This window comes from Akebia trifoliata, chromosome 16, assembly GCF_017979445.1.
Source record: "Akebia trifoliata isolate Shusen 1 chromosome 16, ASM1797944v1, whole genome shotgun sequence".
NCBI classification, from domain to species: Eukaryota; Viridiplantae; Streptophyta; class Magnoliopsida; order Ranunculales; family Lardizabalaceae; genus Akebia; species Akebia trifoliata.
Window position 1 is genome coordinate 2,939,994 of NC_141390.1, and position 25,664 is coordinate 2,965,657.

Genomic DNA, 25,664 nt, shown 5'->3' on the forward strand with positions numbered 1-25,664 from the left:
TAGTAATTAAAATGAACTGTGAGCCAGAATCGTAATTCCATCAAAAGTTAGTCACATTTTTGTAAATATCACAATTCATTTTCCCAATTACTAATTTCCCTAAAAGTTCACATTCCATTGAAAACGAATTCCCTATAATCATATATGCAAGAGTAAATATAGGTCGATTCATCGATTTCTACTAATTTAAATTTCATACCTTATTTCATTAAAATGTGTATCTTCTACATATAGTGGGATATCACATTAAAATGGCAATCATCTTTTCCGAAATAATTTTGATAATACGTTACAGTTTTTGGCTAACGTCCTTGATGTCATTTTCTCTTTCTTAACCACAGTGAAATAAAAAGAAAAAATAAAAAATAAAAAAAAATAAAAAATAAAAATAAAAAACCTTTCCGATTTGATCACCTTGTGACATTCAAAAACATGATCTGATGTAATGGAATTGCAGAGGACAAAATTATATGAACTTTAAAAAAATAGTTATTTTTCACCCTTGAATTTTATTTTAAAATTTTTGTGCTCGCTGGTCGTCCATTTTTAACACCATGGATTAAGCTCAAAAAATAATATTTTTTTTAATATGAATATTTTCATTAAATCTACAAGGCTGTGCTGTTAGATTGTAAATGTGATAATCAATGTGGGCCAACAACCCTTTTTAAGAATTGAAATCTAAAAAAATAAATATGTGGGCAGCGAGCAAGAGACAGAATCTCTCTATTGCTTATCTCATTCTTGCCACATGTCAAACATTTGTTGGTCTGTGAGTAAACACATCGAGGGCGTGCGTCAAAACTGTGCCATATTATCAGCACTCTTAATCAAATGAAGACATTATAGTTATTAATTAATTATTTGCTAAAACAACTATCACTACATTTTCCACTCATCTTTAATAGTCATATATTTCAAATCTTTAGTTAATCAGATATTGAAGCTTAAGACATACTACAATCAATATAACTGCTTTATATTTTAGTAATTACCACCCCCCCCCCCCCCCCCACACACACACACAATATAAAATATTAGGTTATATCTATAATAATAAAAAAGCACTTTTGCTTGAACTCTAAGGCAAATTGTTCGGATTTAATGATGAATTGATATATACATCTTCAATTAAGGTCTGTATGATTGCACATGAAAAATAAAAGAAACAACGATTTCCCTTGGAAAATGCGATTATCCTTAGAAAATATGACTTTTTCAAGTGCGATGGCATGTTTCTGAGTAGATTCTAGGCTCGAGAGTAATGCTGAATATTCTTCAACTGAAGTCAAGATTGGTTTCGTATCTTCAAACATATTAGTTTGGATTGGGCTAGGCTTAGGTCACACATTGATTATGAGCTTTTAATGGGCTTGTATATGCTCTTTGAGCCATGATTGGAGAAATGTAGGACATCCATAAAACTTTCCACCACCTCGGCGAGTATAGTGGGAAAGACTGAGGAGAAGCACTATATAGATCATAGAGAAGCGTCCGAACTTGCTGATGTTGAATATGGATGTTGCACAATAATCAACTGACATGATGTTACTTCTCAATAGTAGTAATTGTCTGACTACTACTAAGGTAAAAGCCCCACATTTGGCGACATATTGAAAATCCTCTAGTGACATCCACCCCTTCGTCAATAGAAAATCAAAAGAACATACGTTATATCCTCTAAATGCTTCCTTCTCTATATGAGGTTTTGATATCTTTAGCCATTCATGATGTTTAAGGTATTTCTAGGCTTGTGCTTAGGGATGACTGCTTCTTTGCCCTCATTAGATGGGATGTCCAAGAATGTCTCCAGCTCCTCAATCGTAAGACATAGTTCATGTCCATTAAAATGGAAGACATAATGAGATGGGTCCTCGAATGCAATGGCTACCTTCAACATAGGCCAGTTTATCTTTGAAATGGCTAAGGCCAAAGTGTCCCCTTTTATACTCTTGCGTTTCCACTGCACCATTTAAAAAAATGGATTTCGAATAATCAAATTAGTGAACTCTAGTGTGTATACAAAATGATGCGTAAGGGTTGAGCCTACTAGCTATCACTAGTAGAGTCGCCAAGTTGTAGACATGAAATTTTTGAGTCCTAAAATAACTACTACTTAACATAGTGAAGCAGTTGAATACAACCCCAGCTTAAATCAGCATCTTAGGCTTCTTACAAAGCTTAGAGGAGCATCAAGAAACCCTCTTGAAGGTCTTAGGCAAGTCATATGTGCACACAAATACTTCACTAACACAACTGGAGCAAACAGTAAGGCAAATCATAACACCCAACTCGATCGTCTTCACTGAAAGTAAATTTATCTTGGAAGGATGATGGCATATAGAACCGTTAAACATCATGATCATGTGCAAAGGGATGATCATCGAGTGTTGATTGATATTGACTCAACCTTAAACATTTGTCCTTTGGAAACCTTTCATAAGCTAAATGTATACTGGTCTAATATTAGACAAAATAATAAGGTTGTCCAAGGTTTTGAATAATCAAGAAGGGATTCTTTGGGGATTTGGAATTGCCTATCATTATCAACCCTTATACCTTCGAGGTTACATTCGAAGACATGGAAATACTAGCAATGTTCAACCTTCTTTTAAGAAGACCTTGGATTTACATAGTAGGAACAACCCCTTTGTCCCTACACCAGAGAGTCAAGTTCGTAATGGGACAAAGAATGATATCGGTTTTTGTAAAAAATCTGATCCTGTCTGGTTGATCTTTGAACGTTCTGTTTATAGATGTAGAGATAACCAAAGACAAGATCATGTATCACTCATACCCCTATATTATTGTCAACAATGTCGAGAAATGGAAAGAAAACGTAAAGGCAGAGTTGTCAAAGAAAAATCTAATGATTAAACGGGTAATGAAAATGGAAGACTATTGACCACTTTGATTATCGCAAATTATCATACCCTTTACTTTGGTCTCTAATTCAGGCCCACGAAAAATAACATTGCTAATATGAACAAGAAGAAGAAGGAATCCCAATTAGCGAGGAGACAGATCCGTGAACCAAACGTTTAGAACCTGGGTAAGGTTCCTCATATCAATGTTAGCTTTCCAAGATCGCAAGCTAGACCCGATGGCCTATTCGAGAAACCACTACTAAAACTAGCAAGAAAATTAAAGACTATAAGTTTCAAGCCAAGGCACATATGAAAAAACTTGGTTGTTGAGTCCCCATCTACTTTTGTGGACGGTGTTAATATCTTATTTAATGGGGATTCCACTAAGAGCCACGAAAGTAAAAGTTGCCACGAGCAAGAAATAAGAATCACCATTTCCTATCAGCTTCAATTGGGATTTTATTATCACTCCACGAAGCTTCGGCGGTATTATGTCCGGCCCTAAAAATAGTCAGCCAGATGTGATGGTCATTTTTGAACTATCAAGGGAACCACCTTCCTATCTCATCTATCCCGTAAAGAAAAGGGGAAGTTTTGAATAACTAAAAGGAATTTCCTATTACCTTTAAGGTTGTAGAAGCTTCTAAAAAAATTGCATTAGACGAATCCAATTGCTCGACGATTATAACGGGCCCTCATCCTTGGGGAAAGACTGTTTTGAGGGTTCCCTATCATTACTAATAATTATAAATGCTTGTTCTTATTTTATATATTCGAAAAAAAAAACTCTTAAAACAAGAAAAAATCAAATATTTTCAAAAATAAAAAATAAAAATAAAAACCTTTCAATATCTAAAAAATAGATATTTTCCAAAAAAAAAAAAAAAAATCAGGATTCAAGGGACTTGTCTCAATCAAATGAATACTTAGACAGAATAAAGTTTGAAAAGATGAGTATAACTTCGATATTTAATTCGACTTTGACCTCTGGAGATCGAAGAAGATTCAGAAAACGAAGTGGTGTACCTTTCTAAAGAAATTAAAGAATTCATAAAACGTCATGAAAAAATGTTTAGCCAAGCATTGAGGAAGCAGATTTGGTTAATCTCAATATCGAAAAGAACTAATGAGTCATCAAGATTGGAGACTTGTTAACACCTTAGCAAAATGAAAAAATGATCGAATTGTTACACAATTACTAAGACATCTTAGAATGATCCTATAAAGATATGTCAGGCTTAGATACAAATCTTGTCGTTCACAAAATCAAACTGCTCCCGAACGCAAGTCGATCAAATAAAAATTGTGAAGATTAAAGCCAAAATAGACTTTCAAGGTTAAAGATGAAATAATGGAGTAGTTCTAAGAAAGGTTTCTTGTAGTCTCTACATACCTTGAATGGCTCGTTAATGTCATTCTAATGCCAAAGAAAAATAGAAAATTACGCATGTGCATCAACTATTAGGAGTTGAACAAAGCCAACTCTAAGGATAATTTTTCACTACCACACATAGACATTCTAGTCGACAGTACGGTAGCACACGGCATATTCTCATTTATGGATAGTTTCTTAGAATACAACCACATAAATATATCAAAAAAACTAAAAGAAGACATCATTCATCACATCTCAAGGCACTTTTCTACTATAAATTCCTATCATTCGAGATAAAAAATGTCAGGACAAGCTATCAATGTGCAATGAAAACTTCATTCCACGATATGATCCACAAAGAGATGGAACTTTACGTTGATAACATGATTGCCAAGTCCGGTCTAAAGGAAGATCATTTGGTAAATTTGAAGAAGTTGTTTGATCGATTGAGAAAATACAGTTAAAGGTTCAACACGATAAAATGTCTTTAAGAAAACATCGAGAAAACTATTGGGATTCATCGTTGACAAAAGAGACATTAAGATAGATCCAGCAAAGATCAAGTAAATTCTTGAAATGAAGGCACATGTGTCAAAGAAAGATTTTAGAGTATTCTTGGGTAGAATACAGTATATCAGTCGGTTCATTGCTCAACTCACACCTATTTGTGAGTCGACCTTCAAACTGTTCAAGAAAGATGTATTGAAAGTATGGAATGAAGATTGTTAAGAATATTTGACAAGATTAAAAAGTATTTGACCAATTTATAGTTTTGATCCCTTATACTTTAAGGGCGACATTTGCTAATGTACATCTCAATATAAGAAATACCAGTGGGTTGCGTATTAAGTCATTTACTGTCTCAACAAGAAGTTCAATCTCTACGAGGAAAAGTATCCAGCATTTAAGAAAACTTGTTGTGCATTAGTATAGGCATCCCAATGGTTATGTGATTATCTGCTCAGCTACTCGACTATGTTCATCGTTCAAATGGATCCTTTGAAAAAACAACGCTAACAGGTCATATTGCAAAATGACAACTACTCCTATCTGAGTTTGATCTCACCTATGTCACTCAGAAAATCATCAAAAGACAAGTCATTGGTGATAATTTAACTGAGCATTTGTTGCCCGATTATGAACCATTAAAGACAAACTTCTTGGATAAAGTCATTTTATTTACTCAAGTCAAAGACGATAATGAATAACTAAGCTCAAATTTTACCAGAATTTTATTCATGTACATGCCACAAGCCAAGAACCTATTTACAAATGCATTGGCCACATTCACTTCTATTATTAGCATCTCAGAATATTTGACCATCGACTATGTTGAGATGGATATTCAATATGAGTCGAGTTACTGTTTATTAATAAAAGTATAAGAGCCTGAAGAAAAACCATGGTACTCGGACATTAAGACATACATAGAAGATCAAATTTTCCTGCCAGATGCAACACATAATGATCGGAGAGTCATCCAAAAATTGATAGGACAACTCTTTCTAAGTAACAAAATTCTATACAAAAATTCGCACCATGAGATCCTTTTTCAATGTGTAGTAGAAATAGAAGTTAAGTGACTGATTGAGACTATACATGATGGAGTCTATGGATCCCATATTGATAGTCAAATACACGCCAAGAAGATCATGAGAATGAGATACTATTGGATGACTATGGAAAGTAATTGTTATCAACATGTCTAAAAATGTCATCTATGCCAAATTTATAGCAACAAGATCAATGATCCACTCTCGAAACTATCTAATATTTCTTTTTTGTTCCCACCCTACTTTGTTCCTGATGCAATCTTCTTTTTTGTGTTATCTTCTTGATTTTAAAAATATTAGTTTATTAGCTTTGAATTTTTGAATTTTGATAGTGAAGTGGAGATGCATTTTAATGTATGGATTAAGGTGTTGCGGGAGGTTATTTTATGAAGTTGAATAGGAAATTTAGTGGCGTTTTAGGGAGATTGAATGAGAGTTGAGAGGCGAGTGAGATCTTAAAGTTGAGAGAGATGAGAGATTTAGAAATGAGAGTGTTAAAACTTAAGAGAGGGTTCAAGTATTGGGGATTTGTGACAAATTGATGGATTTTTATATAACCATGAGGTGACTTTTGGGGTAAGATGGGGTGAAATTATCAAATGATGAACAATGACATAAAGCTTATGGATGAGGTGTAGGGAATTTGAGTTTATAGGAGGGGTAGATATGAAAAATGATGTGAGTTATTTTTTACTCAAGTGGGTTGGATCTTTCAACCTATATGAGTTGAGTGTTAGGTAAGGTTTAGGGGTGTGGGTATTGGTTAGAAGATTTATTATATAAGGAGGGTAGGTGTTAATATTTTTTAAGGGTGGAGGAAATGGTGACACATGACAAAAGTTGTATGAGGGTGTCGATTAGGTGACTTGATTAAGGTGAAGAGGTGTGGGTGTTGCTTGTGATAAGGGTTTAGAGAAAATGATGAGGGTAGTTTATGACATAGGGTGTGGGAATAGTGATGGAGATGATGAGAATGATTTCTTTTTAGAAGTTGATTGTGGTGGTGACATGTGCCCCTCTTGTTGATCATTGACTTTTTATGTTGATTAGTTAAGACCATGGATATGGGTGGGCTTTTTTGTATGTTGGGTTTATGATTTGTTAGTAGTTTTGGTTAGGTTAAGCTTAGGTTTGGGTTTGGGTTTGGGTATGGGTTAGGATTAGTTTGGAAATTGATTAGAACCATGGGATTAGATTGAGTTCGGTTTAGGTTTAGGTTAGGGTGAGGTTGGAAATTGATTGGATTTGGATTTAGTGTGGTTTTAGGAGGTTAGTGAGCTTTAAGGAAAATGGCTTTGGGAGTTTAGAAATGAGCTTAAGGATTGAATTTAATGGGTTTCATGGTGGACCTTTTGGTCAATTGGGCATTGAGGATCCTTTATTTTGAATAAAAGCGATTTTAGAGGGTTCAGGCTGTAAACCCATTTTGATTTTAAAAAATATATTTTTTGAGCCTTTTTTGCACCAGGCCCATTCAAATTGGGGTGTCTACAACTTTAAAGCCTCTGATACTTTTATTGTTTACATTTTGGTAATTACAATGAATAATTAGTTGGAATCGTAATTTCATCAAAAGTTGTCACATTTTCATAAATATTTCAATCCATTTTCCCATTACTATTTTCCCTAGGAGTTCAAAAACCATCGAAAATGAATTCCCTATAATCATATATGCAAGTGTAAATATAGGTCGATTCATCGATTTGCACTAATTTAAATTTCAAACCTTATTTCATTAAAATGTGTCTTTTACATATAGTAGGATATCACATTAAAATGGCTATCACATTTAACCAAATGAAAGACATTATTGTTATTAATTACTTCTTCGCCAAAACAACTTTCACTACATATTCAGCTCTTTATTTCCTTGTAATTTATTCTCATACATCATAAAGAAGAACCAATATTTAGATAATCATTTTGCTATAGCTCTAGCATCTGAGGTTGTCACCTGGTGACACACCCAGTTGGTTACAATAATCGGTGTAGTACCCAACCCTTGCTTCAATAGCTCCAGAGTTTCCACCATTACATTCACCACCGTTGATTGCTCGGATTGTGGCACCAAACCCTTGGTTCGATGTTATGATCGAATGGACATTGTTCATCCAAAACCACAAAGCAGTCTTGAATGACACAACGGGATCATTGGCTACGGTTTCTGGAGCATTTAGGCCATCGAATCCAATGCTATTTCCGGCTGGGCCATAGTTGTAGTTCCATGAGATTTGAATCGGTCCTCGGCCATAGTATCCCTTGCCAGCCACACATGGGTACTGTGTATTGGTCTCATCACAGTAGTCCTTAGAGGGACCATCTATCTCTTCTATGTAACAAAAGTCTGTACAAGCAAAACAGTTAAAGGGATAGTTTAGTTATCCAAAGGTCATTAAAATCATAAGCTATGTTTAAAATTCATCAGTTGACCCGACTTGTAACTTGGCTTAGTTGACTCAATTAAATTTGGAGTTGATTTAGTCGTAATTTGCTATTATATCTAATAAGTTTTGATCCGTTGTCTCGTGAAAAAATGCGAAATCCCAACCGTTGAAATGTACATCATGAGAATATAGCACGTACCCCTAAGATAAATCTTATCTGTTGGATTTCACATTTCAACAGTTGACATTACGTGTTTTGTTAAGAAAAAAGGAAAAGTTATGATCGTAAACTTACGTCCAGTCTCATGTGTGACATGGGCAAAGAAAGCTGCGATCTCCCGTTTTGAGTCATCTTGGGATCCAACAGTACCAAACTGAGGGTACGAATTCAGGGCTTGAAGGAATCTGTCTCGTGAATAGAAGTTTTTGCCTGCACACCCTCCATCTGCTTTATTAATAATCCCATCAAAGAACCCTTGGGTTACAATGTCAGCAACCGAGCCACCATTCTGACCCACAACAGATTCCGAAAGAATTGTGATCAGAATTACGATGGAAATTAGGGTTAGAAAGGTCTTCATGGTAGAAGGTGATATCATTTTTGAGTAATAATAATGGGGTTTTGGAGGAAGAATGAAAATAAGTTGTTATGAGAATAGGGTATACGGTTGGGAAGTATTTATACTGTTGTATGGAGGGAGAGATATTTAAGGTTTGAATTAAAAGAGGTGGTTCTAAAGTCAAGAGTGTTGACTGGGACAACGTACGTATAATACGCGTTTAATAACACTTTGAATTTTCAAATTTGGATGCATGTGGAACCATCTATTAGCAGTCCAGATCTACCAAGATAAAATTTTTTGCTTACATAGTCTGTTTGCCTACTTTTATCTTTGTATGCGTGTCACTTTGTTATTGGATAGAAAAGAGGAACAAATGTTTAATAAGATTCATTTATGTTCAATAATATCGTGGACTTTTTCTAGAAGCCAATCATATAGTTGAGGACTCCATCAAATAAGAGGGGGGAAAATCTTAGAGATCGGTAAACCCCATATTTACAAGTAGAAAAATTGTGGACCGTCCATTTTTTGTAAGTCATTTGTGATGGGGTTAGAAGTTTTGAAATGGGCTGATTTTTGGTGAGGATGATCTCTCTGGTTTGGCAAAACATGTTGGGCAAATGGTTGGGTAAATACTTGGGTGCTGAACATTTCCCTATATATATATATATAAATATATATATATATATATATATATATATATATATATATAGGGAAATGTTCAGCACCCTAAGTTTTACCACACACTTTAACAAACGTTTTTTGTCTTACATGGGTTAGAAGTTTTGGAATGGGCTGATTTTTGGTGAGGATGATCTCTATGATTAGAAGATCATCCTCCCCAAAAATCAGCCCATTCCGAAATGTTTAGCCCCATGTTTACACGTTGAAAAATCGTGGACCGTCCATTTTTTGTAAATCATTTTTGATGGGGTTAGAGGTTTTGGAATGAGCTGATTTTTGGTGAGGATGATCTCCTCACCATAGAGATCATCCTCACCAAAAATCAGTCCATTCCAAAACTTCTAACCCATGTAAGACAAAACACGTTTGTTAAAGTGTGTGGTAAAGCTTAGGGTGCTGAACGGGACCCATATATATATATATATATATATATATATATATATATATATATATATATATATGGAGAGAGGCGGTCCAAGGGATATGTAAAAAAATGATTTTTCAAAATATGGGTTAGAGATTTTGGATTGAACTGATTTTTTGCGAGGATGGTCACTATGATAAGAAGATCATCCTCACAAAAAATCAGCTCAATCTGAAATTTCTAAATCCATCAAAAGTGATTTACAAATTATTGACAAAAATTGTTAAAAATTCAACGATCCACTTTCTAAATCACTTTTAATGGAGTTAGAAGTTTCAGATTGGACTGGTTTTTTTTTTTTTTTTTTTTTTTGAATGATCTTCCAATCATAGAGATCATCCTCACAAAAAATCAGCTCAATCCAAAACTTCTAACCTATATTTTGAAAATTTATTAATGTTACATTGTTTTTACATATGTTTTTTCATATGTCCCTTGATCCTGACCCATATGGTGTAGAGGTCCATCATGAGACAAAAAGAGAGAAAATAATGTCGCGACAATGACAAGGCTTGATTATTTCTTGATGGACATCTTGACTAGTTCTTTTTAATAAAATTTTACTTATAGAAAAATGATTAGGCTTGATTAGGTAACGGTCGAGATACTACATCTTGAGGGGATGTATTTTTCTAGAGTCAATTTTGTTGACAAACTGGTAAATGTTGGCCTGGAGACAGAATGAAGCAGCCAAGAGCAATAAGGAGTGTTTGAGAGGGAAAGATTGTCTTCCATTGACCAGATAAAAATGACCGACTTTTCTCTTATTTATGATTCTGGCTAATTGTTCATTTTATGAAAAAAAAAAATGCTACAAATGTTGCATAATAACCAGATACATTTATATTTTATAAAATCAAATTTGTGATAAGTATACATGATTTTAAAAATGGTAAATCCTTGCTTTGTATGGGAAAGATTTAAATAATTTCTCAAGGAAAATCTTGAGAGCATATATACATATTTGCATCGATTAGCACTCGATAGAGTATGATAAAATACCCAACAAAATTTTACTATGATTTACGGAGGGACAACTAAGTACATTATGAATGCAAATTTTTATTGATGGGTTATAGTATTTTTACTGTAAATTTCTATTCACAATATTTTAGTAGGATACAAAATACGTAAGTTACAAAATTTAATTTTAAAATGGGATTTATTTCATTGTTAACACGAAAGCCCGAGGAAGGTTCCATCTTGGGATAAAAAGAGAGAAAATAACGTCACAAGTCATGACAATCACGATTAGGTTTGATTGTTTCTTGATGGTCATCCTAACCAATTCTTTTTAATGAAATTTAACATAAAAAAATGATTAGGTACCGATCGAGACACCACATCTTGTGGGGATGTATTTTTCCTGGAGTCAATTTTCTCAAGAATTTTGTTGACAAGATAACAACCATACTAGTCTTCCATTGACCAGATAACAACCTTACTAGTCCCATATTCAAACCGATTAGATGTCCAATAAAGATTGGAGGAATTCGATGTTTTTTCTAATCTTTCACTATATGGAAAAAAGGTGTAAATTTGATACTATTCTTTCAAACACTACATGAAAAAAGGGTTACATTCAACGGACAAAAACATAGAAACAGATTAAAAAAAATTCTCTTGTTACACAACTATGTTAGCTGTGTGAAATTTTTTATAGTGAATTTACCTTTGTACCTATTGATTTTAAAATATCAATTGTGTAATTTTTTAGAAAACGGATGGGTATAAAGCTAAATTCATTACAAAAGTTTTACAAATGCGCTAACAATTATCTAAGTACGTAAATATTGAAAATCTTATTTGCTTAAATAATTTTATCAAAACTCTTTATTTGACTTATAAAAATTAAAGATTAATGCTGGAGTGACCTAAGTGGGGAACACGCAGGGTACATCTTGACATGGTGGCGCGCGCATGGCTGTAAATGTGTTTTCCAAGATACGAGTAAAACGCATCTACGGACATATGCACGCCACCACGTCAAGGTGTCCTCCGTATTAAAATACCCTTTGTCTAAAGGTATAGAATTGAGAAGAAAAAAAAGGAAGAGTAAGTGAAAATGCCTGAGTGGAGGCAGGAGTGGTCAAGATGATTGCACGTCGTAATAAATCCATAGAGGAAGTCGAATGGGCATGACCCACCAATGTAATGATTTAAGGATCATCATTGTGATGGTTCAAATCGATGTATTTCAAAATGGAGGTACGAAAAATTGATTGTTTTGCGTGTTGATTTATGACCGTAACTTGAGTTATATTTGGATGTAACTTTGGTCGGGAGTGTAGGGTATTGAGGGCTTAGGATTGGGATTTTTTTGGGCTTCTGTACAATTTCATGGGGTATTTTTATCTTTAAAAAATTTGTGTTTCATCATATGACGCCATGTGTATTCCAAGTTTAGAAACCTAATTAAATTGTTTTATATTTTTACAATTTTCAAAACTAAAGAATTATCATCGTCACCCGTCGACGTAGGCAATTTTTCCAAATCCCGTATCTCTTATTTTCTATTTTGTTTATCTCTATTTGAAACCTCATAGTTTATCTATCTTGATTGATCAAAGGGAGTTTTTCCGATATATTGTGGGCATGCATAACTCACGATGGCAAAAATACTTGATATTAAAAGTCATGGATCCTTGGGATACTTTATATAATAATTAGAGAATCCCAAGGTGTAAGAAAACTACTACACTTATAATTTAAGGAAGGTGATTCTTGGAATAAGTAAATTTTATTTTAATATTGCTTTTTGAAGTGTGAAGGAAACAAAAAATAATGGTATCGTTCGACTTTTATCTCTTCATCTTCCTATTTATAAGCTACAACTTAAGCATTGATGACTTCTTGATAAGAAACATACTAATGCTCCAAGATGGTAGTAATACAAAATGATTGACAAAGCAACATCAACAAATAAAGAATTGCTCATTGATGATCTTGAGGTGTTGGAGTTGAAGGAAAAAATTACTTGCACAACACCCTTAATAATTATTTAAAATGTTGTTTTTTTTTCCTTATAAATAAACTTCGATTTTCGAATTTGCAATTATACAGGTTGGGTTTTGATAAATTTGGGGGTCCAACTCAAAACCAATTAGAAATAAGGGAGAATCCCAGGAGCTTATAAGGAGAGAGACAAGGCAATGAGTCTCCGATGTGAGACTAAACACAACATGCCCTGAACGTGTGGGCCGGAATGGGTCAAAGCACGTGAAGATATGAACTGAGTGATGTGAAAGAGAGAAGGGCCCGCTCTAATACCATAATAAATTTGAGGGTCCAACTCAAAATCAATTTGCAATGAATGGAGAGGCTTAGGAGCATATAAGGAGAGAGACAAGACACTGAGTGCCCGATGTTGGACTAAACTCAACAGGTTTCAACCGGCTTTATACTTATTTCATTATTGTGGGAGATGTTATGTTATATTTTGGAGTAATGATTAAATGAATCCCCCACATGACATACTAAATCGATTCCCCTGACGTGACATGTGTTGGAATCATAAATTTGTACTCCTATGGATACACAACTGCACATCCCCATAAATATGTGTAGTTATGTATCTTAAGGAGTACAGAACGGTTTTAGCACATGTCACCTTATAGGAGTTGATTGAGTATGCCACATGGGGGAGTAATTTTATTACGACTCTATATTTTGATAGTGTCTAGAACATCTCAATGTATGGTAGCAATAATAAATAGGATATGGTTTATAGTGATATGTCTATATATATAGTTAGCTAATTCTATTTGTGAATCATATTATAATAATGCTACCGCTAAATCAATTACCTCACAATATTAAATATTATAGTACTTTCTAAAAATGTATTTTTGTTTAATATTCTTAAAATGGCATTTTGATTAATTTCATTGCATTGGATTAATCAAACATAATACATACAAGTAAGAATAATGATAGGAGAATAATCTCATACGTGTAACAAGATAATTTACATACTAGATGTTTTCTTAATTAATCATTTTATTTTTTCTTTTGAAATCTTAAACATGAATTTTTTAGATTTGATGATGAAGTGAAATATGCATATTTCCTTTGATTTACATAATTTATGCATGGAAAATGAAGGAAAAAAAAAATTCCTAAAAAAAAAGTGATCTTCATATGTATAATTGCATATTTTCTCTCCCAAAGAGATTTTCCACCCTTGATGAGATAATTGTTTCCGACTCCATTCCCTGGAAAAATCATTTTCCCACCTCCTCATAATATTCTCTCATGATTACCCTCAATCGCCTCTTACACTTTCTTATAGGTGCAAATAAGACTTCATTTGAGAAAATTACCATTTCGTGAGCCAAATTTGCCAAAATTATGATTTTCGCTGACTGTTCATTTTAATTATCAAAATCTGAAGGTGCGAAATCATAGATTTTACAAGTGATGTTATCGCAGATTTAAAGTGACAAACTCGCTGGTTTGTATAGTGACAATTTTGCTAAAAGTAGTGAAACGTGTGAAATTTTCACTTTAAAACCTGCTTCGATATTGTTACTGTTCACGTTTTGGTAATTAAAATAAACAGTGAGCTGGAATCGTAATTCCATCAAATATTAGTCACATTTTCGTAAATATCTCAATTCATTTTCCCAATTACTACTTTCCCTAATAGTTCAAATTTCATTGAAAACGAATTCCCTATAATCATACATGCAACAATAAATATATGTCGATTCATTGATTTCCACTAATTTAAATTTCATACCTTATTTCATTAAAATGTGTACCTTCTGCATATAGTAGGATATCACATTAAAATGGCAATCATCTTTAATGAAATAATTTTGATAATATGATGCAGTTTTTTACTAATGCCTCTGATGCCATTTTCTCTCTCTTGACCATAGTGAAAAAAAAAAAAAAAAAAAAAAAACCTTTCTAATCTGATCTGATTACCTTGTGACATTCATAAACATGACCTGATGCAATGGATTTGTAGAGGATAAAGTTATATGAACTTTAAAAAAATAGTTATTTTTCACTATTGAATTTTATTTTTAAATTTGGGTGCTCACTAGCCGTCTATTTTTAACACTTTGGATCAAGCTCGAAAAATAATATTTTTTTAATATGAATATTTTCATGAAATTTACGAGGCTGTGTTGTTGGATTGTAAATGTGATAAATAATGTGGGCCCAACAGCCTTTTTTAAGATTTGAAATTTAAAAAATAAATATGTGGGCAGCGAGCAAGAAAGAGAATCTCTTTATTGCGATATCATTCATGCCACATGTCAAATATTTATTGGCCTGTGAGCAAACACATCAAGGGTGTGTCAAAACCGTGTCATATTATCTGCCCTCTTAATCAAATGAAGACATTATTGTTATTAATTAATTCTCTACTAAAACAACTTTCATTACATATTCCGCTCTTTTTTAATAGTCATATATTTCAAATCTTTAGTCAATTAGATATAACTACTTTATCCATTAGTAATTACCTCCCACAATATAAAATATTAGATTATATCTATAAAAAAAAAAAAAAAAAAAAAAAAACCAAAGCACTTTTGCTTGAACTCTAAGGAAAATTGTTCAGATTTAATGATGAATTAATCTATACATCTTCAATTAAGGTCTGTATGATTGCACATGAAAAATGAAAGAAACAACGATTTCCCTTGGAAAATGCGATTATCCCTAGAAAATATGACTTTTTCAAGTGCAATAGCATGTTCCCTAAAAATCATTTTCCTACCAAAACAGAAATATTACACCCGTGGCCCCATGAAAATTATTATCCCACTTCCTAATGTTATTCTTTCAAGATTCTCCCCACCTCCAAATCAGAAAACCTACTCTCCTTTCAACATTTTCCTAGGTGGGGGTTGGTTCCATGTATACCTAGAATCGGATCCGAACTTGAACATCGGTTTTGGTTCTGATTTCAGGTATGAGATCCTTAGAACCAGAACCACCCAACAAGTACCCGATACCCATTGGATACCCGTTAATAAAAAGAAAAATTAATTTGACTTAATTTCTAAGAGTTGTTTTATTCAAATAGATTACCACATTAGCAATCCAACACCACAGCCCTCAAAACTTCACCAAGAACACAATATATATATATATATATTGTGCTTGACCCAAGGTTTTGAGAATGGACGACTACCAAACTTACACCTAAATATTTTTGAATATACTTTTTTTAAAGTTCATAGAATTTAATTTGTCCTCTACGACTCTAAGTCAACGAATCATATTTTTTTATCAGACAAGTTGAGACCAAGGAACCTTGGTAAAGGTGAAATCATTACTAACTCAGTAGGATTAGTCAAACTCTTATATTTGTTTGTATTATTGAACTTTGAATAGAGTGTTTTAATTTTTAATTAAAAAGATTGTGAGTGCAATTCTATTCTTCTTTGAAGTCGAAACTTGAGAAGGACAGAGGGAATTAAAGATAGAGGTTTAGAAAATAGAAAAGGTTGAGAATTGAGTTATCTGTTTGAGAAATTATTAAACATTGAAATATCTCTTCATAATTATAAATTACTATTAATTAATTTTACTATTAAATAATAAATATAAATATCATTTCAAATAATTACCTAATGGGGCAATTTATCTAATGGGGTACCCGATGGAGAAGTGGTTCTTAATGGATCTTTAAAATTATTACCCATACCCGAGCTGAAAATTAGTCACGTCTCTCATAGTGGACCCAAAACATATTAATCGTTTTGGGTAAACAGGTAATTGGGTACCCATTGACACCCTAAGTGGTATCTATCAACGATATCATTTTTCCTCATTAATTATTTTTTTCATTTTATTTTCTTGACGTAGTCATATTACATTTAAAATGAATTCCATGCCATATCATACATACCCATTGTGCATTTTCAAGAAATAATGATACATGAAAGAGTCAATGCATGTTATTAAATTTCAAACCATCTTTCATTAATATTTCTTGGATGAAGACATTATTGTCGGTACTTTCTTGCCAGCTCAACTTTTATTACATATATATTGCCCTTTAAATCCTTCTAATGCATTTTCATACTCCATAAATTAAGAAAAACTATTACTTAATTAGATGGCCGGTCCTATCGATTTGCTATACTTCTAGCATCTAAGGTTGTCACCCGGTGACACACCGAACTGGTTACAATAATCGGTAAAGTATCGAACCCTTGCATCAACAGCTCCAGGGTTTCCGCCGTTACATTCAATAGCCCCATTGATCGCTAGAATTGTAGCACCGAATCCTTGGCCCGATGTTATGCTTGAATGAACATTGTTCATCCAAAACCACAAGGCAGTCTTGAACGACACGATGGGATCATTGGCCACGGTTTCTGGAGCATTTAGGCCATTGAATCCAATGGTGTTTCCTGCCGCACCATAGTTGTAGTTCCATGTGAGTTGAAGCGGTCCTCGACCGTGGTAACTCTTTCCGGCTACACATGGGTACTGAGTATTTTTCGGATCACAGTAGTTCTTAGATGCACCATCTATCTCTTCTATGTAGCAAAAGTCTGTACAAGCAAGATAATTAAATGGTATTTTAGTCGTTTAGCAAAAAGTGATTGTTTTTGGGGCCAACTTATCATAAATTAGGGTAAATTACACTTTACCCCTTTGGTTTGACTTATTCGATTAAAAGCATCTATAGTTCCCATATATTTTCACGTCAATGGAGGAGAGAGAGCTATCTTGGAATATAAAAAAACTAACGTCTCAAGCTCTCGTGATTATGATTTCGATCTGATTTAAAAAAAATATCTCAAAAAATAATTTTTTCCTTTAGATCCATGTCTTTGAAAATGAATGACTACTGAACAGCCAATACTTTAATAATGGGATCTAAGTGTATGGCTGATGTGATATTCTTTCAATTATTTGATCTATGCTATACATGCCAAAGAAACAGTGTTATATCGAGGATTTGCTTCCGGATATTTTTGTTTATAAAAAAAAGTAAGATTTTTTGAAATGACTCTTTAAGGGGTTAATATAGAATTACACCAAACTATAGGGTGTGAAAATGTAATTTACCCCCATAAAATTATGTTTAAAACTCATAGAGTCGACTCAAAACTCAAATGAGTCAACTTATGAATCTTAAATGAGTTGACTTAGTTAATTTTCAAGTGGACTTAGTCATTCAAGTAGGAAATAGATACACCCAAGTCAACATAGAAATACATCGAGTGGGATTGGGAACACTATTGAGTAATTTGATCGATTATCTAATGTTTGTTTTAAACGTAGTTTTAAATTAGATTATCTCTGTCTCGAATGAGTCAAATTGTTTAATATTAGATATTTATATTTAAATAACTATCTTTAAGGTGGATTGTAGTAGACTCGGTCACAAAATCTATATTTTATGTGGGTAACAAATATTGCAATGTAATACATTTACTTATATCCATATAATGTACCCTTTTAAACATTTGGTTTGATCATTAAAGAAAATGGTTGGGTTCCATTGACTCCTAATAAGCACGCAATCTCTAATGGTCGAAACATGAAATCATATAGTTAGGATTTATAATTTAATTTTGTAATGTAACGGTTGAGATTGCGTGTATTTTTGTGAGTCACTCGATCCCCATCCATATAAGTAAGGAAAAAAAAAATTATGACCATATACTTACGTCCAGTCTCATGGGTGACATGAGCAAAGAAAGCTGCAATCTCGCGTTTTGAGACATCTTGGGACCCTACTGTACCAAAACTAGGGTACGACTTTAGGGCTTGGATGAACCCGTCCCGTGAGTAGAAGTTCTTGCCCGCGCACCCAGCAGCAGCCTAATTAATAATCCCATTAAAGAACCCTGGTGTTACAATGTCAGCAACCGAGCCACCGTTGGTGGCAGGCGGGCTGCTGGTGCCACAATATTCGGGGCCAGTACCACAATACCCGAATTTACTGCAACATAAACCTGGAGCACAGCCACAATTCTGCCCCACAACGGATTCCGACAGAATGGTAACAAAAATTCCTATGGAAATTAGGGTTATAAGTAAGGTCTTCATGGCAGAGGGGGATGCCATTTTTTTGTTTTTTTGAGCAATACTAATAGGGTTTTGGAGGAAGATTGAGAACAATTGGTTATGAGAATGTGGTAAAAGGTTGAGAGGTATTTATAGTTTTGTTTGGAGGAAAAAGTAGTTAGTGATGGAGTTAAGATTGTTGAATAAGGCAACCATACGTGTCTACTTTGGGTTTGAATATTCAAAATTTAAAGTCAAATTTGGCTGTGGAGCCATTCATGTACAGATATTCCTGCCTAACAACAGATAATGTTTGCCATCGGCGTTTGTTTGCTTATAGATTTTTGATACATTTATATATATGGGAAAGTTTTATATATATATTTGCAAAGATTAACACTCGATAGATTGCAATAAAACACCCAACAAAAATTTATTACGATTTACGGTGGGACAACCAAGTACGTTAGGAATGCAAATTTTTATTGATGGGTTACAGTATTTTTACTGTAAATTTCTTTTCAAAATATTTTAGTAGCTTACAAAATATGTAGGTTACAAAATTTAATTTTAAAATGGTATTTATTTCAAAGTTAACACGAAATATCAGAGGAACACGAAAGCCTAGGGAAGGATCGGATATAAACTCCCAATTTCCAAATAATTCAAGTGGATATTAAACTAAATTTTGTCCATGTATGGAAGATTCATGATGTAGGGTCCATCTTGAGACAAAAAGAGAGAAAAACAATGACAAGGCTTTATTATTTCTTGATGGTCATCTTGACTAGTTCTTTTTAACCAAATTTTACTTATAAAAAAAATGACTAGACTTGATTAGGTACCGCTCGAGATACCACATCTTAAGGGGATGTATTTTTTCTAGAGTCAATTTTGTTGACAAACTGGTCAATGTTCCCAACCATTTGGCCAGGAGACAGAATGAGGAAGCCAAGAGCCCTAAGGAATGTTTGAGAGGGAAAAGCTTCCATTGATCAGATAAAAACCTTAGAGATATTTATGTGAACGTGGCCAATTTTTCACTTATTTACGATTCCGGCTAATTGTTCATTTTAATTACCAAGACGTGAATATTTAAAAAACAAAAAAAAAAAAGGAAGAAGAATAAGGGTATCCCGAGACTGCCCTCATAGTATTTTACCTTTATTGGATAACATGACTAACTTAGTATGATTTGAAATCTTAGTAAAGGTAGTTGGACCGACATAAATTATCAAATTGGCAATCAACGACCGACATAAATTATCAAATTGGCAATCCAACATCACAGGCTTCTAGGTTTCATGGAAAAACTCAAATTCAGAAGATTTTTGAGCTTGATCCAAGGTCCTGAGAATGGATAAATAACTCATTTTTAGCTCACAAAATGGAGGTTCACCCAAAACCTTACTAATCCCATATTCAAACCAATTAGATGTCCAATAAAGATTGGAGGAATTCAATATTTTTTTCTAATCTTCCGCTGTGTTAAAAAAAGGGTAAATTCGATACAATTCTTTTAAACACTATTTGAAAAGGGTTAAATTCGACTGATCTTGGTGTTGAATTTACCCCTTTTTCACGTGGTGTTCACTAAGTTAGTGAAAATATAGAAATAGATAAAATTTTTGCTCTAATTAGATAACTTTATTATTCGTGTGAAAATTTTTGTAGTGAATTTACATTTGAAACCATTTGATTTTAAAATATCAGTTATGTAAATTTTTTTAGAAATCGGTGGGTATAAAGCTAAATTCACGTCAAAAGTTTTACAAATTAACTAAAATTTATCTAAGTACGTAAATATTTCAAAATCTTATTTGGTTAAGTACACTACAAAATAAACGGTCTTCACCGGTGTTTTCAAATCGCCGCCATATTATAAAGAAGCGTCGGTATTATATATCAATGGCGGTTAGCGTTTAACTAGCAATTATAGCATCGAGGAAAATTATAGTGGCGCTTAAACGGCGGTTATAGAACCGCCAGCAATAATATATTTTTTTCAGCGGTTTTATTATCAATTACCGGCGATTATGAAATACTGATACAAATCTTGGTCCATGTGTATTTTTCTATTACTGGCGGTTATAAACGGCCGGCAATATATAATATAAATAGTGTTTATTGAAAACTGCCACTGTAATAATGTATTAGAGGTGCTTTAAAAACTACTGGTAATATATCATATTTACGGCATTTCATGGAAACCGTTGTTAAATACCGTTTTAGTGGCACTTTATAAACTGTCGGTAATATATTCTATTAACGGCATTTTTTTGAAATCGCAGGTAAATAATGTATCAGAGGCGCTTGTCTAAACCGCCTATAATGGATCATATTAACGGTATTTTCTGGGAGCCGCCGGTAATTATATTAATAATATATTAAATATATTATTAAATATTCTTTACCAATTGTTTCCTATAGTTGAGAAACAATAATTAATAACAAACAAACATGCCTCTAACTCTAAGTAGTACAAAACATTCTTAAAAAGTCCATCAAATGTTAAATTATGTAGCACAAAACAATTTTGATTGGCTTAAAAAGGTAGTCCCATTGGCTCAACTGTGAACAGTAACAACTGAAACTATGAGAAGCCTTACATTTTTCCAATTTATTAGAGAGATACCTCATTTAATCATGTAGCTCATAATAAGCTGCACAACTAAACGTGTGTTAACTAAACTTGGATTAATCTAAACATTTTAGAATGTTACGCATACTATCATTCATGTTCTAATTTCTTGGATATACATGATAAATAGAAAGCACCCAAATGTGTCAACAATATTTTATTTTTATAAGTTAAAATTTTATTAAAAAGGGGACGAGATGGCCTCCTCTAAATTACAAACCATATCCCACCTATCAACGAAGTCCTCAAAGAAGATTCCTTTGAAGACTATACAATTTACCACAAAAGAACAATAGACCCAAAATGGACAATAATAGGCTGTGAATCGTGAGCTCTTTCCCCTAAAAATTGCATTTGTTTAAATATTTCGAGTGTTTAATAATCAATAAGCCAATATCAATATTTCACAAACCAATTGAGTTGAAAAAGTATATTTTGAAGTTGAGTATCATAGTATCGGGATGTAAACGATACATACTGAGTAACTTGTTGTGAGAACACAATTCATAATTTGCCATGCATATCTCACTGCATCGTAAGAGAGGTCTGCGATTCCTCTAGACACAACAAATATTATCTACGAAGCCAAAGACATGAATAACAAAATATTTATATCCAAGAGTTAATAGGATGAATAATATCTTGGAAAAAATTTCATTAGAAAGACTAGAAATATGAAAAAAATAATAATGAAGAAAACACAAAGGTGCTGAGGTCATCAGATTATGTTGCTACTTATTTTATAAAAATAAATAACTCAAAAAAAAAAAAAAATTCAAGGGATAACCAGGACCCGACAATTAGTTCTTTTTTTGATAACCAAATGTATTGTTAGGGAAAGAAAGGTTGGGCGAGATGACCAACCAAGCAAGGTTAGCAATTAGTTTTTGTTTTCTTTAACCTACTTTAGGTCTTAAAATACAGAATTTTTTTTTTTTTTTTATTTTAGCTAAAAAAAAAAAAATGTTTCAAAATGTTTCACCTAAACTCTTATTTGACTAGTAAAAATTAAAATACCCTTGAGTCAAAAGATATAGAATTAAAAAAAAAAAAAAAGAGGGAAGAGTAAGGGAAAATGCCTGGAAGGGAGGTAGGAGTGGTCAAGATGATTGCACATTGCAATAAACCCACAGAGGAAGCTGAATGAGCAGGACCGACCGATTTAAGGACCATCATTGTGATGGTTCAAAGAGATAGTACCTTAAAATGGAGGTAAGAAAATTGATTGTCTCGCAGGTTGATTTATGACCCTAACTTGAGTTATATTTGGATGTATCTTCGGTCGAGTGTGTGGGGTTTCGAGGAATGGAATTTTTTTGGGTGTCCTATAACTTCTAGGGGTACTTTCATTTTTTTTTAAATGTGTGTTTCGCCCTATGACACCAATATGTATTCTAAGTTCAGAAACCTAAGATTGTTTTATATTTTCACAATTTTCAAAAAAAAAGAATTTTCATCATTACCTGTGGACTTGGGCAATCTTTCCAATCCCTGTAAATCTCTTGTGTTTTATTTTGTTTTTCTCTATTTGAAACTTCATAGTTTATCAATCTTGATCAATCAAAGGCAGTTTTTCCATTATACTGTGAGTGTACATAACTGACGAAGGAAAAATATTGGATATTAACAGTCATGGATCCTTGGGATTTTTTATATAATAATTGCCAATCCAAGATGTAAGAAAACTACTAAAATTATGATTTAAGGAAGGTGATTCTAGAAAGAAGTAAATTTATTTTAATATTGCTTTTTGAAGCATGAAGGAAACAAAAATTAACGGTATCATTCAACCTTTATCTCATCATCTTCCTATTAATAAGCTACAACTTAAACATCGAAGACTCTCTGATAAGTACCATACTGATGCTTCAAGATAGTAGCAATAGAAAATGATCAAGAAAATAGCCTTAACAAATCAAGAATTGCTCATTGATAATTTTGAGGTGCTAGAGTTGAAGGAAAAAATCATCTGCATAACACTCTTAAATATTATTTAAAAAGTTTTTTTTCCTTATAAATACACCTAGATTTTGAAATTTCCAATCACATAGGATGGGTTTCAAACATGGTTTCAAAACTCGTCTGAGACCTAGACGTCTTGCCCAAGTCGTCTCGATATCAGGCATGGATGAGACAGATGCATAAGTCAATTTTTCGATCGAGATTTATGACCTCACCTTCATTTTTCAAAATTTGGAACGAGAAACATATCGGAAAACTCATCCAAGACGACTCGGTATCTAGTATGGACAAGACGAGACGCTAAACCGACTTTTAAAATCATGGTTTCAATCAGCTTTAAACTCATTTCATTATAGAGGGAAATGTGTTATATTTTGACATTTAGCCGGGAAAAATCTCAATGTATAGTAGCCATAATGAATGGGATATAGTTTATAGTGGTATATCTACAAGGAAATATGCAAGTCATATAAATCTCAATAACTTCATTTATATAGATATATATAAAACCAAAATTCCCACTAAGCATTAGCTTTCCCTGAAATGGAGGTGATCCCTTTGCATCTTCTAGTACGGCTACTACCTTGTTACAACTTCACTCCAGTCACTAGCCCTGTCTTCATGTCACGGCCCTATTCTTTCGAAGCGAGATCGTGTGGCGCAAGGGGGTCAAATCCACTTGCAAGCCTGTAAAATGATCGTACACCACACACACGTAGCTAGCAAACAAGTAAATGAGGCAACACGATGCAAAGCCCGGAGGCAACTTTGTTGATATAATATTGAATTACACGGGATAACGCGTTACAAAAGCAATAGATGAGTTATAAAGCAATAGATGATCCTATGACACGCGGGACTTCCACGGAGCTAGGCTTCAACAACGTGGGTGTAGGCCGGGGATTGGGATAGCACTGACACCCTTCCTACAAAGTATATGCTAAGTCTTTCTCAGGTTTCCAGAAGGAAACATCAAAAGAAGAGGCCGGTCATACTTCCTTATTACAAAAATGCCACTAAGCTAACAAGTGTGCCCTGGCACGGGGCTGACATGGCTTCATAACGAGCCTTACATATTGTTACATGGGTGCTCCCGGGTAGCTCCGGGGCGAGCTTACACCTAACTCTAGGTGACAGATGATATGATCGTTACAGACTCCCCCACCTATTATGCAGACGTCCTCGTCGCATTGACCTGGCAAACTCTTCAATCGGCTGCTTGAAAGATTGTAGGTTATTTGCACTCTCCTGTGTAGCTTCAAATTCTAGCATGTCCTGTGTGACGAAGTATTCCACGTGCTGCTGCTGCTGTTGCTGGATGGAATTGCTGCTGAAATGACGTCTTCGAGAACTTTGTCGATAACATGCTCTGGCTGAAAAACTGAATGAGAAGATGTACGTGTTGGAATGCTGCGCGCGGGATCTCCTAGATCTGCATGGTACGGCTTGAGACTTCTTGCATGGATGATAGAGTAGATGCTGCGTAACCTGTATGGTAACCAGAGTTTAGCAAACCTGTACTTCCTCGGACTGTGTCTCATGTAGCCTGAAATAATAATGTGAGAAGTTAAATATTGTTGGCCTGATATAAGTTCAAAAGTACTCTTGTTGGAGGAAGAGTTCTTCTGAAAGGTTGAATTAAACAAATTCGCCCAATTCTGATGATCGGCATTGGCAAGATGCCTAAAATTCTCCAACACAGAACTGAATTCTCTGTTGGCCAAACTGATTGATGATGCACACTGCTCGAAAAATCAAGTTGGAATCCAAGTAATCTGCACGGTCCGTCCCATAACTTTCCTATGACTCTTGAATCTCTAACGCTGACAATACTCTGAGGTACATCCCAATTCTTGCTGACTCTCTGACGAAGTAACTGAGGGGCTTTTTCTGTAACTTGAATTTTACAGTAACCTGATCTCTGACCTAACTTTGTAGAATACTTGACTGTCCCAAGCTTACCAAGCAATTCGGTACTCTACTAGATAGAGTACTTGTTCTTGATGGTGATCTTCTTCGATGCTCGATACTCGACATAACGTCGTGAAGACCCATACTGCTGCTTGCTCAACTCAGGTAGTCTTGGATGATTCATCCTGAAAGGCCTCTCTATAAGAAGTGTGGCAACAGGTAGCAATTCATTCTGATAATCTATTGACCTACGTGGCTGTAGTGTCTTCGGAAGCTCATTCGCTATCACGTCATCAACTTCTGTTAAAA

The 25,664-nt window shown here is 33.9% G+C and overlaps 1 protein-coding gene and 1 pseudogene across 2 annotated transcripts; both read right to left on the bottom strand.

Annotated features, from left to right (window-relative positions):
• Positions 1-7,507: 7,507 nt before the first annotated feature.
• Positions 7,508-8,841, bottom strand: LOC147382268 (endochitinase EP3-like). Its single transcript, XM_086428218.1, has 2 exons — positions 8,475-8,841; positions 7,508-8,139 (listed from the first exon to the last, which is right to left on the bottom strand). The coding sequence occupies exons 1-2, from the start codon at positions 8,776-8,778 to the stop codon at positions 7,730-7,732; spliced, it is 714 nt and encodes a 237-aa protein (XP_086284344.1). The 5' UTR covers positions 8,779-8,841; the 3' UTR covers positions 7,508-7,729.
• A 7,932-nt stretch (positions 8,842-16,773) lies between these two features.
• Positions 16,774-18,972, bottom strand: LOC147382269 (endochitinase EP3-like; annotated as a pseudogene). Its single transcript, XR_015173549.1, has 2 exons — positions 18,502-18,972; positions 16,774-17,376 (listed from the first exon to the last, which is right to left on the bottom strand). The product of XR_015173549.1 is annotated as an endochitinase EP3-like (transcript).
• Between the last annotated feature and the right edge of the window lie 6,692 nt (positions 18,973-25,664).